The sequence below is a fragment of the Piliocolobus tephrosceles genome, chromosome 9, assembly GCF_002776525.5.
Source record: "Piliocolobus tephrosceles isolate RC106 chromosome 9, ASM277652v3, whole genome shotgun sequence".
Taxonomy (NCBI): domain Eukaryota; kingdom Metazoa; phylum Chordata; class Mammalia; order Primates; family Cercopithecidae; genus Piliocolobus; species Piliocolobus tephrosceles.
This window is the reverse complement of record NC_045442.1, coordinates 82,858,939-82,872,449: the sequence shown is the minus strand read 5'-3', so window position 1 is coordinate 82,872,449 and position 13,511 is coordinate 82,858,939. Positions and strand designations below refer to the sequence as shown.

At 45.7% G+C, this 13,511-nt stretch overlaps 1 protein-coding gene across 5 annotated transcripts in view; it reads right to left on the bottom strand.

The window, feature by feature from the left end:
* Window positions 1-775: 775 nt before the first annotated feature.
* Window positions 776-13,511, bottom strand: part of LDB3 (LIM domain binding 3) — a 67,948-nt gene continuing 55,212 nt past the window's right edge. For all 5 annotated transcript variants that reach the window (XM_023226069.2, XM_023226068.2, XM_031936199.1 and 2 more), the window contains 2 exons: window positions 9,718-9,833; window positions 776-3,161 (listed from right to left, as the gene is read on the bottom strand). In XM_023226069.2, coding sequence (XP_023081837.1) covers window positions 3,072-3,161; window positions 9,718-9,833 — 206 coding nt within the window. In that variant the 3' untranslated portion in view covers window positions 776-3,071. The remainder of the gene's footprint in view (window positions 3,162-9,717; window positions 9,834-13,511) is intronic.

Sequence of the window (13,511 nt, the reverse complement as noted above, 5' to 3'; positions counted from 1 at the left end):
GGGGGGCTTTTATTTTTGCTAAAAAGTAGAATTCACACAGGAGAAAAAGAAAACATGCAAAATATTTTTGTGCACACCTTTAACAGGCTACCTTCCACTTCTGAAATCTTACCCAAAACAAAACAAAAAATCCCAAAGCCAGAATACTGAGTTAAAAAGTTAACATTATAAAAGCTAGGTTCCTAACACAAACACTGCAGATATAAGCTGCAGATATGTCACTCCATTGCAAAAAGTTGTGTTTATCTTTTTTTTTTTTTTTTTTTTTTTTGGAAGGAGTTTCACTCTTGTTGCCCAGGCTAGAATGCAATGGCATGATCTCAGCTCACTGCAACCTCTGCCTCCAGGATTCAGGAGATTCTCCTGCCTCAGCCTCCCAAGTAGCTGGGACTACAGGCGCCCGCCACCACACCCGGCTAATTTTGTGTATCTTTGGTAGAGATGGGGTTTCACCATATTGGCCAGGCTGGTTTCAAACTCCTGACCTCAGGTGATCCACCTGCCTCAGCCTCCCAAAGTGCTGGGATAACAGGCGTGAGCCACTGCGCCTGGCCTATAAATGTTAAATTAATGTCAACAATGAGGAGACAAGAACTGTAGCTCCAAAGTGTGCTCCCCACCATGGATTATGAAAAATTTTGTTTGGTGTTGTAGGACATCCACAATGTAAACTTGAGCTAGACACAGCCTTACTCCTGACACTACACCAGACTCACAGGCACTGAGTGAACCACACTCAAAACTACCTTCTTTTCCTGCTACATTTTAAGTGTTGTTTTTTCTTTCTTTTTTTTTTTTTTTTTTGCTAGTTTTGTTTTTTTTGGCAAATAAGAGTCCCTCAGAATCTATACTTGCTCTGAAATGTAGAAAAATTGATTCAATAAAGGACTGTGGTGAAACCGTCCTTTGAGATATTTCACTTTTCTTCTTAATGATCATATACTTTTTAATGATCGTGTATGTGTATGTGTGGGTGTGTGTGTAAAACCTTTAAAAAGAGATTTTGGAAACTGAATTCTAGGGAACGTTTTTTTTCTTTCTTTCTTTCCTCAAGACCAGTCCCTGACAATTGAATAGGTAGTTTTTGGAGAAAACGACTTAGAGCCTGTCAGTACAGTCAGCAACCTCTCTGTCCTGGCATATTTGAACTTTCCAAAAATAACAGAATGCTCCAAGGTATTTGTCTGCAACTCCTGACAAATCTCCAGGCAGTCCCAGCAGATTTTACTCTGCCTGCTGCTTTGTATTCACCTTCTCGCAGATCCAAAGGTAGGAAGGGCCCTGTGGCAGAAGCACATCCATGTCCCTCCCTGGTGCTCCCTGGGGGAGATTGGTGGCTTCGTGCTTGGAAAAAAACAGGGCCTTCCTGCAGCTAGGGACACAGCTAGCTGCTTCCTTCTCCCTAATGGAGAGGAGACACTCAAGTAAGATGGCCGTCCCCTGGAAGTCTCAGTCCTTAGAAGAAAAGAGTTCTAATACATTCCCATAAAATATTTCAAACGTGCAAAGAGAAAAATCCAAAACAGGAGTAAGAGCAGAATAGAGTGAGTTGGAAGAGAGCCTAAATAGCGTGCTCAAGTGAGAAACATTCACGCAAACTGCCTGCTTCAATGCCATGTTTTCAATGAGCATATTAACAGGGCTTTCTAAAGAGGAAAGTGACTACACTATTTCCAACCACAGAATCTAAACTGCCTTATTTATCACCAAACAGCTTTAAGATGCTTACCTAACTCAAACTATCACTAGTATCATAAAGTAGTTTGAAGGCCCCTCTACTTCAATAAATACTTAAATAATAGCTAGATCAGCTCAGCTCATACATTTTCAAAATATTGGCCAAAACAGCAAATGCATATATATCAGTGCATCTGTTCCTTCCAGCAGCTAACACAATTGTACAAACTCAGTGTGCTGCATTTTAAGGAACATTTGAAATGGATGGTGCAGACCTGAAGGTGGGAGGTCCTGCCTCCTCGTGTGTTCTTACTGAAGGTGGCAGAAAGTAAGTTTCCTCTTCCTCACCCAGAGTTTGGGCATGTGAGCCTATTCTGCCATCCTGTTTCAGACACTGTCTCTCTGTCCCTCTTCTTTTCCACAGGCCACCAAGCCTATTTGAGATGGAGGGTACTGGGGGAGACATCGTAAGTGAGCAGTCACAGGTTGGGGTGAAATTCATGCACGTGACTGGACACTCATCCTAACGAACCCTTAAAGCTAAACAAAGGCCAAAGACAACCCAGAGCCTTTAAAAAATCTCTCACACACCACAGAGCAAAACTGGAAAGACCCAATTCTACTTTCCCATCACAATTCAAAAAGGAGCTAAGCCTTCTGGGGACATTGGATGTTTCAGACTGAGAGAGGGTGGCTGACAGGGCCATCTTTTCTCAGCTGTCTGCAACCTGACCCAGAGCCCTTCCTGGAGCCCTGGCAATTGCCCAGTGGCTCCCAGAAGACATCTCTTTGGACGTCCGGGCTCCCATTAGAATGTTTCAAGTTTGTTCAAGGTCTGAAGTCTGATGCGCAGAGGTAGCTCCATGACGCTAGTAATGGAATAACACTTCCTTTTTTGGTGAGGAAAGCCCAATGGGTCTTAGCTAACAAGCTCTCAGCTATGACTCTAAAAATACCCTGCAGCGAGTGCTGTTTGGCACTTCAATTTGTTTGCCAGGGGAGCACTTAAGAACTCCACAGAATGCTTCAAATTCTCCACAGCTGCTCTGAGCTCTGTCCTCCTCTGGTGACCGCAGGAAGTGTATCGCTTTGGGAAAGCTGTTTGTTGCTTTTCACTTTTGAGTTCTTGGAATTCTGCTCTAAATGTCTGAAGTACAATTCCAGTCTTAGATTAATAACTAGCTTGGTTTTGAGTCTTCATTTGGCTCCTAGTCTGAACTATGCAAATACACGATTTGTGTACAGAAGAAAAAACCTAAAATTATACTTCCAAAGGGCTCAGTTACTTCCTCTCTCTCCCCGTTCCCCTCAGAAGAAACATCAGCCTCCCGAATCCTTTGTTGCCAGCAGCAGGAGCAGCTCCGGGCCTCATCAGCACAGGCGGCCTCAGCTGCCTACAAGTTGATGGTGTGTGCGTGCTTCTTGCACAGGGGTCTATCCTTCTTGGAGTAGAACGGCTGCCCCTCCAGATTCACATGGCAGACCTGGAACAGAGAACAGACCTGCATGAGACCCATGGGGCGGGGGACATGAGCAGATTTCAATCGCTCTTTTAAGAAAAAGCCCTGGCCAGGTGCGGTGGCTCAGTCCTATAATCCTAGCACTTTGGGAGGCCAAGGCAGGCAGATCACTTGAGGTCAGGAGTCCGAGACCAGCCTGGCCAACATGGCGAAACTCCATCTCTACTAAATACAAAATATAAAAATTAGCCAGGGGCATGTTGGCATGCGCCTGTAATCCCAGCTACTCGGGAGGTTGAGGCAGAAGAATCTCTTGAACCTGGGAGAGAGAGGTTGCAGTGAGCTGTGATTGTGCCACTGCACTCCAGCCTGGCCAACAGAGTAAGACTCTGTCTAAAACAAACAAACAAACAAAGAAAAAGCCTTGCATTTGCATTGCAGAGAAAAGGCAACAGCCTATTTCTCCCACTATGAATTCTTAATGACAGAAGCAGAGTACATGAGTTGGACTATATAAAAACTAAGATTCCTGAAGAACACAGAATAAAATCAAATGAAATTAATTAAATTTAATGGAATAGAGAAAATATACACTATGAAGCTGACCAATTCATGCTATCCAAAATGTATAAAGAGTCAATACAAGTTCACAAGTCAATATACCACAGAGAGGATTCACATCTAAAGAAAATAGTAAACTAACAAACACATCAGAGAAGATTGTACTCACTAATAATTAAAGAAAAAGCAAATTAAAACTGCCCTGATGCCAGGCGCAGTAGCTCATGCCTATAATCCCTATGCTTTGGGAGGCTGACGCAGGAGGATTTTTTGAGGCCAGGTGTTTGAGACCAGCCTGGGCAACATAGTGAGCCTCTGTCTCTAGCAAAAAAAAAAAAAAAAAAGAAGATTAGTTAAAAAAAATTATAAGAAAAACTGCCCTGAGATACCACTAGACACCTATTAATCTAGCAAGACAAATAAAACAAAAAAACCTCAATGGCTTGTCACCTTTAACCTAACATGCCTCTAGCCAAAAAGCTTAAAAAAAACACACAAAGTATTCCATCAAAAATCAGCAATGCCAAAAAGGAACAAGGCCTACTGGTGCACTGCTAGGGACACATGAGTGAGCTCAGTGTTCCATAGGGAATCTGGCCATGTTGAACAAGAACCACTGAGATGTGCCTACCCTATAACCCAGTAATGCCACGCTAGAGAATTTATCCTGCAGAACCAACTCTGCAGAACAAGAAAGCAACCTGTGCTCAACTAGAAACTGAAAAGTACTAAAATTTCTCTCAATAGGGAGATGATTCAGTAAATTTTCAAGGTGTATTTTTCCAATGGAATGCCATCATTTAAAAAGATAGATATGGGCCAGGCACGGTGGCTCATGCCTGTAATCCCAGCACTTTGGGAGACCGAGGCAGGAGGACCACAAGATCAGGAGTTTGTGATCAGCGTAACCAACATGGTGAAACCTCATCTCTACTAAAAATACAAAATTAGCCGGGTGTGGTGGTGCGTGCTGGTAATCCCAGCTACTCAGGAGGCTGAGGCAGGAAAATCGCTTGAACCTGGGAGTCCGAGGTTGCAGTGAGCCAAGATTGCACCACCGTACCCCAGTCTGGACGACAGAGTGAGACTCTGTCTCAAAAAAAAAAAAAAAGAAGATATGGAAAAGCATGCAGAGAAATATACAAAAAACAAAAGAGATGAAATTCTTTTTTGTTTTCTCTTTTTTTGAGATGGAGTCTTACTCTGTTACCCAGGCTGGAGTACAATGGTGTGATCTTGGCTCACTGCAACCTCCACCTCCCAGGTTCAAGCAATTCTCCTGCCTCAGCCTCTCTAGTAGCTGGGATTACAGGCACCCACCACCACATCCAGCTAATTTTTTTTTTTTTTTTTTGTAGTTTAGTAGAGATAGGGTTTCACCATGTTGGCCAGGCTGGTCTCCAGCTCCTGACCTCAAGCAATCCACCTGCCTCGGCCTCCCAAAGTGCTGGGATTACAGGTGTAAGCCACTGTGCCCAGCCCAAGAGATGAAATTCTATATCCCCATGATGACAACATAGAGTATAGTCTGAGGAAGAGAACTAATATTTGTGGGGGCTACCACGGACGAAGCAGGATGCCAAACACTCTATATACAGCAGATCATTTAATTCTCATGAAAACCTTACAAGGTAGGTATGCCTTTCTCCCATTTCACAAATGAGAAAACTGGAGCTCAGAGGGTGCCTATTATCTTTCTTAAGTCGCAGACCTAGTAAGTTGTAGGGCTGAGAATCTCTGTCCAGGTCTGTAAGACTCCAGTTCTATGCTAATTTTTCCCCTACCCCATAGAAGAAAGGGGCTGTGTTTACTTGAAATTGTTCTGGGTTCATGGGTTTGTACAGAGGTAGCCCTCTGAGTTTGTCAGACTACTAGTATGTAAGCTAGGCCCTGGGTTGGCAATATGCCAGTATGTGAGAGTCTGCTAGGAAGTCATATTTGCTGGCATGGGTCCCAGCCTAGGAGAGGGCAGTGAAGATCCTTGCTGGGGGCAGAATTGGGAGCCATCTCCAGGACACTGACATCAGGAGGACTGCAGGTGGAGTCCCCACATACAGGTATCCCCCAAGGAAATAGAAATCACCCTCCAGAGTTGAGCTTGGGGCAATGTGCATGTATCCAGTCCAAGAGAGTTGGAAAGGAAAAGGGCACCATGCTGGCCCCATGTGCAAGGCTCTAATGGTCCAGTTGGGGACCTTATACCTAGGATTACACAGGGCTTCCAGTGGGTCCTGGGAGCCAATGAGCTGCAAAAGTGTTTGAAAACATCCCAGGTGGATGCAGTGATGCTGAGTATAACCAGGCTCGTGTTAAAGACTAATGCAAAAAGATGGACACCCAAGATCTAACTGGTGAGAATGGGCTTTAGGGAAGACAGAAAGGCAGCTCTGGAGTGAGTCAGCCTGTCAATGACTGCAGCTGTGGCTGGGAGACCCTGCCTGGTCTGGGACAGTGCTGGTTGCTTGTGAGAACTTCGGGATGAGTCAGGCTGGGGAGAGAAGGTGTCCAGGGACTGAAGACCAATAAATGAGAAAGGGACAGAACCTCAAATATGGCTCATAGGTGAGATGGGGCTGAGGGTGGGAACCTTCATAGGGAGTTGTGCCCACTGTCTTCTTGATGCAAGGTGCTTCATGGTGGAGGAGGACTCCTGCCCACCCAGCATAGGGGACAACAGGGATGGTCCAACCCCCAGGCTCTGTGGCTGGGTGACATCAGGGCCTGGCTATAAAGGGGTGGCAACCATGAACAGTGTGACTGCAGGTCCCAACAGAGTTAGGGTAATAAACTAGGCCAGCTGCAGCAGCCCCTAGGACTGCCTATCTCCTCCTGATACCCACACCAGTAGGGAAGGGCAAGACTTAGAGCAAAAGAGGGATTGGTAAGACATTTTTCCTCCACTAAGATCAGACCCTTTCCATTGGAACTCAAGTGTCAATGCCAGACAGAAGCTTAACTTTCACCCTGACTCACATTGCACTTCTCAGGCTCCCAGCCTTCACTTTATATGCTTTGGACTTGAGGGGTACTGTCCTGTTCTTCTTTTGAATTGCTCACATCTGTTGCTTTGTTCGCCTTTCAAGATTCTGGATTCTGTCAAGATAGAGACTTGTTCTGGGACACTCTTGTACTCCCCAAATGCCAGGAATATTTGGTAAACTGAGTTAGTCTAAAAATGTGCTGTCTGAGATCTCACTGGTGAGAAAACAGCACATCAGCTGGGAGAGCTACTCCAGATCTTTCTCTTACTAAGTTTTTGGAAGTTACAGGAAAATACATGCTCATCAAAAGTGATTTGGAAATATGAAGTGATAGAAAAAGGACCAAAAAAACAAAAAACAAAAAAAATCCCTGAAGTCCCTCAAAGTTTTCCAATCAAAAGATTTCTTCCCAATGTTAAAACTACGTTCCAGCTGGGTGCGGTGGCTCACGCCTGTAATCCCAGCACTTTGGGAGGCCGAGGTGGGTGGCTCATAAGACCAGCCTGGCCAAGATGGTGAAACCCCGTCTCTACTAAAAATACAAAAATTAGTTGGGCCTGGTGGCGGGTGCCTGTAATCCCAGCTACTCAGGAGGCTGAGGCAGAGAATTGCTTGAACCTGGGAGGCGGAGGTAGCAGTGAGCTGAGATCGTGCCACTGCACTCCAGCCTGAGCCACAGAGCAAGACTCTGTCTCACAAAAAAAAAAAAAAGAACCAGGTTCCACTTCGCTATATGTTGACAGGGCAGTGAGTACCATGCAGGCTGGTTTGGAGGAAGACCTAACGATCTCCATGCTGATCCTCCAAAGTACAGTGCTATGGGCCTCTCACAGGCTGGACTTCACTCTCTGGAACTTATTTGTAATATCAGCCTGAGCCACCCCAAGCTTTACGGCTTCTTTTGGTCTCTCTCTTGGACTTTTGCTGTTGTGACTCAGCTGAAATTGCGAGGCTTGCAGGAGCAGACCCACACTCACCTTTGCCACGATTCCCTCTGCATGTGACACAGACCTCTCATCAGCCTGCCTGTGGAAAACAGGCCTTCTGTGCCACTGTCTTCCTGGACCTTCCCCAAGTCTCTTGGATCCTTACAGAAGTTGGGTAACCAGATGTGCGGGCAGTGCCTCAGGACTAGACAAGCCACGGCTTGAATGTAAGGTTCAGAGAGCCCTGTGCTGTGCCTGACACAGGGGAGCTATAACTCTGCAGGGGACAACCCCAAAGCCAGTATGTTTACACCATTGTCTCTTTTTGGAGGGGATGTATTTAAAACACCCTAAAAGATAACTAGAGAATCTGTTCAAAGAGCTGGAAAATCAGAGTGTTAAGGGGTTGAACTGTATTCCACAAAATTCACATGCCAGAAGGCAGAGTTTGCAGTGAGCCAAGATCGTGCCATTGTACCCCAGCCTGGGCAACAACGGTGAAACTCTGTCTCAAAAAAAAAAAAGAGGAGAACCACACAGAGACAGACACACTCAGAGGAGAATGTCATGTGAAGACACACACACAGAGGGGAGACAGCCTTGTGATAATGGAGGCAGGAATTGGAGTTACACAGCTGCAAGCCAAGAAATGCCAAGGATTGCTGGCAACCACTAGAAGCTCGGAGAGAGAGTATGGCCTCCTGTCAGCACCTTGATTTAGGACTTCTGGCCTCCTGAACTGTGAAAGCGTTCATTTCTGTTGTTTGAGCCATCAGTTTGCAGTAATTTGTCAAGGCAGCCCCAGCAAACCAACACACAGAGTGAATGCAGTGCGTCCCACAGATGGCAGGGTATGGAAGCAAAGTGTAGAACCGAAAGCATATGGCTGTAAACTTTATGACTAGGGTCATCCTATGTCATAAGTCTATAAAAATTATTCAAGTAAAAACTGTACAGATATTTCATACATTTCTAAAATTTACCTTGAGAAACTCTGGTTAAAAAAAATAGTAGGGGTGTCTTAATTTTCCCAAATCAGCCAGGTGCGGTGGCTCACGCCTGTATTCCCACAACTTTGGGAGGTAGAGGTGGGTAGATCACCTGAGGTCAGGAGTTTGAGACCAGCCTGGCCAACATGGTGAAATCCCCTCTCTACTAAAAATACACAAAATTAGCCAGGCATGGTGGTATGTGTCTGTAATCCCAGCTACTCGGGAGGCTGAGGCAGAAGAATTGCTTGAACCCAGGAGGCGGAGGTTGCAGTAAGCCAAGATCGCTCCACTGCACTCCAGCCTGGGCAACAAGAGCAGAAACTCCATCGCAAAAAAAAAAAAAAAAAAAAAAAAATTCCGAAATCAACATTAGTCAATGACAGATTGACATTAGGGGGCTTTCTCAGGGATGACTGTTTCCTACCTCTCCCTCAGAGTCTAAATGCCTGTAGGCACACCATCATGTGCCCACCCCAACCCAAAACCTTCAGAAGGAAAATGCCAATCTCATACTAAAAGTGACCCGGCTGTTCAGCAGAAATACGTAGCACACAATTAATAGTTAATCCAGGGCTTATCTCCTGGCAGCTATGTATCAAGAAAGGACTACTTAGGAAAATAAAATGATACTCAGTCTTGCTTTCCAAAGGTTCTACCAAGAGAAACCCTGTCTCAGCTTTTCATAGGATTAGTCAGCTCCAATCTAGTGTTTGGGGTAACAATTTGGAGGGGAAAACCCTCAAGTCACTCCATCATATCTGAAGTGACATATAACCATGGGAAGTCAACTGCCCCTCTCAAAGCCAAGCATCATCTGCTGCTCTTGCCCACTGACAACACTGATGGTGAGACAAGCCACTGGTTTGCCAAACCCTGGGACACTCTGTTGTCTTTAACGAAATGGAAAGTAACAAAGCCACACTGGCTTATAAATAATTATTAGGAATGAAACTTTGTTCGACTGTGATGTATCAAGGCATCATGGTGTTTGCCAGCTTTTAAAAATGATCAGGATGTCAGAAAGCTAGCATGGCAAGGGATGTAGAGGGTGGTCGTCTGGTTCCCACTTCCTCCCTCCTGCCTCTTCTCAGAAAGCCAGAGCCCCAAGCTAGAGACATACCGCGCAAATGAAGCAGGTGTCATGCCAGGTGTGGCCCAGGGCTTCAATAAACTTGTCGCCGGCCTCCACGGGGAAATCGCAGCCGTGACACTTGGTGCTGAACAGATTGATGTAGTCTGAAATGAAAAGCAGAGTGAAGACCACGCACCCAGTAGGGCAGTGGGGACCCAAAGCCAAGACAACCCCCAAATCAGTGGGCAGGGGCAGGGGGTGAAATCTAATTGGTTGGTTGTAATCTCACAGATGAAATACTCAGTTACATGACTGATAGTTTTCCATTTTCCAATCATTGCACTGATGTTCAGACCCAGGCTTAGACACCATCTCATGCTAGTTTGATTTGCAAACACTTTCTGGAACTGTCATCAACATTCTGCAGGGAGATTGTCTCCTCTGCTTCTGTCACCTCTAATAGACCAAACAGATCAAGCCCCAAAGAGAAAACAATCCATGTTTCCAAACAGCTACGCTTACTTTGGAAGAATGAGGGTCCAACGTATTTAAGAGTTACGGAATGTTCTTTGCTTGGCCATTCTTCTGTCATGGGGCATTTGTGTTGACAACAAGTTTTTACTACTATAAAGAGTATTTTAACTATTTTATTGGGGCATGTCCTCCTCCTCCTCCTTCCCTACCCCCAACCAAGGAGATAATGCTATTAAGTATTATTTATATGACGCTTTGCAATTTACCAAGCATTTTCACATGGATGATGTTATTTACAAGTATCTCAATGTCAGGGACTACATCTTAGCTTTCTTTGCACTCCCAGCATAATGACTGACACACAGTCAATATCCAAAACATACATAGGGAATGAACGCATTAACCAATTAATCAGTTAATCAGTGAATGAGCCTGATCATCACAAAATCCCTAAGAGATTGAACTATTATTTTTTTGTTTTGTTTTGTGTATGAGAAAATGGAGACTCAAAGAGGTGAAGGGCCCAGCCAGCATCCCACAGCGGAGGCACAGTGGGTCAGGTTCTGTGCTCCTTCACCAGGGCAGCTGTCCTCTCTGGCCCAAAGGGGCTACAGTTCTACCACACTGGCTGTAGAACATCTCTAGATTATTCTAGAAAAGCTCCATCCCATTTACAAAGCCTTCATCCCTCCTGAGAGGTGTACGCATTCCTCCACAACTCTTCTATAGTTGGCTTCTTCTTAAGTGATTTCCTGTTCTTCTTGTGGACAGTATGTCCATTCATTGTCTTAGACCACGTCTTACTGAGTGCCAGTGTGCCATGGGGGTTACAAAATTGGACTCTGAATAAAGGAAGAGCTAAGTTCAAATCCCAACTCTACTAAGAAACGTTCAAACCTGGGGTAAGTCACCTAACTTCTCAAGGTCTCAACTTACTTATCTATATAATGGGAATAATTATTGTACTGAACTCTTGGGGTTTTGAGTGGATTAAACAAGATAATGTAAGTGAAGTATTTGGCACAAGCACTCAAAAATGTTGGCTCTTATTTTGAAAGTCTTCATAACTGAAGCAAGGAGGGAAGGGAACCATGATTTGAGTGCCATTGTGCCTCTTGTTTAATCCTCGTGACATCTCTGTGAAGAGAGAATATTCCCTATTTATTTATTTATTTTATTTTTTTTGCGATGGAATCTCACTCTGTCACCAGGTTGGAGTGCAGTGGCATGATCTCAGCTCATTGCAACCTCCACCACCCGGATTCAAGCAATTCTCCTGCCTCAGCCTCCCGAGTAGCTGGAAGGACAGGCATGTGCCACCACACCCAGCTAATTTTTTTCTGTATTTTTAGTAGAAACGGGGCTTCACCATGTTGGCCAGGATGGTCTCGATCTCTTGACCTTGTGATCCGCCTGCCTCGGCCTCCCAAAGTGCTGGGATTACAGGCGTGAGCCACTGTGCCCAGCCTATTTCTTTATTTTTTGAAAGCAGACTCTCACTCTGTCACCCAGGCTGGAGTACAGTGGCACAGTCTCAGCTCGCTGCAACCTCTGCCTCCCAGGTTCAAGCAATTCTCCCGCCTCAGCCTCCCAAGTAGCTGGGATTACAGGCACGTGCCACCACGCCTGGCTAATTTTTGTATTTTCAGTAGAGACGGGGTTTCACCATATTGGCCAGGCTGGTCTTGAACTCCTGACCTCAAGTGATCCACCCACCTTGGCCTCCCAAAATGCTGGGATTACAGGCATGAGCCACCACGCCTGGCCTAGTATTCCCATTTTAAAGGTGAGGAAACTGACTGAAGAGGTTCTATCCCATAAGTCATAAGGAGCAGCCCCAGTCCTGATGGACTCCCATGTTCATCCTATTTCCATGGCTTTACACTGTCTCCAGCTCCTTATCGGCCTGCCATTGAGCTTTGATCAGTTACACTTACCTCTTGCATATGTTTTCCAATATACAGCTTCCCCTTTTGTGCCTAATTGTAGCTTGTCATGCAAATGCTCTTATTTATCCCAGTCCATCAATCCTCTCTGATGGAACACTTGATTTCTTTAGTAGGCAGAAATGCATTGGCTTGCTGGAGCTAAGAAAACATTGTACGGCCGGGCACGGTGGCTCACGCCTGTAATCCCAGCACTTTGGGAGGCTGAGGCGGGCGGATCATGAGGTCAGGAGATCGAGACCATCCTGGCTAACACGGTGAAACCCCGTCTCTACTAAAAATACAAAAAATTAGCCGGGTGTGGTGGCGGGTGTCTGTAGTCCCAGCTACTCGGGAGGTTGAGGCAGGAGAATGGCGTAAACTCGGGAGGTGGAGCTTGCAGTGAGCCGAGATCCAGCCACTGCCCTCCAGCCTGGGCGACAGAGCAAGACTCCGTCTCAAAAAAAAAAAAAAGAAAACATCGTTCTGCTTCCTTTAGAAAGTTAACAGCACAGGTTGCAGTTCACTCTGTGCTCTGCAGGAACTTACTACTATGTGGTATGGGCTGACTCGTCTCCACCTGAGAACTAATCCTCCATCCCACTTACGACTTCTTTCTTATCACTCCCAGGTGGTCTCATGGTGCCCTGGACTTTCTCTTACACCTCCAGGTCTCTGTGTAAACCAGGCCCTGGGCTTAGAAAACCATCCCCACTTTCTGTACCTGACAGAATCTCTGCAATCTTTTGTGCTAGGCTGTACTTCAGGGAAGTCTTCATCCCCTACCTACCCCAACCAAGAGTGATGAGATGGCCTTGCTGAAGGCTTTCTCTGGGCTTCCCTCTTCCATTTATCCATGTATCCTATCCTATCCATTCATTCATCATCTCCTTTTTTTTTTTTCTTTAGATAAAGTCTTGCTCTGTCATCCAGGATGGAATGCAATGATGTGGTCACAGTTCACTGCAACCTCAACTTCCTGGGCTCAGACTATGCTCCCACCTCAGGTTCCTGAGCAGCTGGGACCACAGTTGTGCACCACACGGTCAGCTACTTTAATTTTTTTTTTCTTCCAGAAACGGGGTTTCCCTATATTGTCCAAGCTGGTCTTAAACTCCTGGGCTCAAGGGGTCCTCCTGCCTTGGCTTCCTAAAGTACTGTGATTACAGGTGTGAGCCACCCAGCCGGGCTGTGTTCCATATTTAAATAAATATAAAAATTGGCCGGGCGCGGTGGCTCAAGCCTGTAATCCCTGCACTTTGGGAGGCCGAGACAGGCGGATCACGAGGTCAGGAGATTGAGACCATCCTGGCTAACACGGTGAAACCCCGTCTCTACTAAAAACTACAAAAAACTAGCCGGGCGAGGTGGCGGCACCTGTAGTCCCAGCTACCTGGGAGGCTGAGGCAGGAGAATGGCGTAAACCCGGGAGGCGGAGCTTGT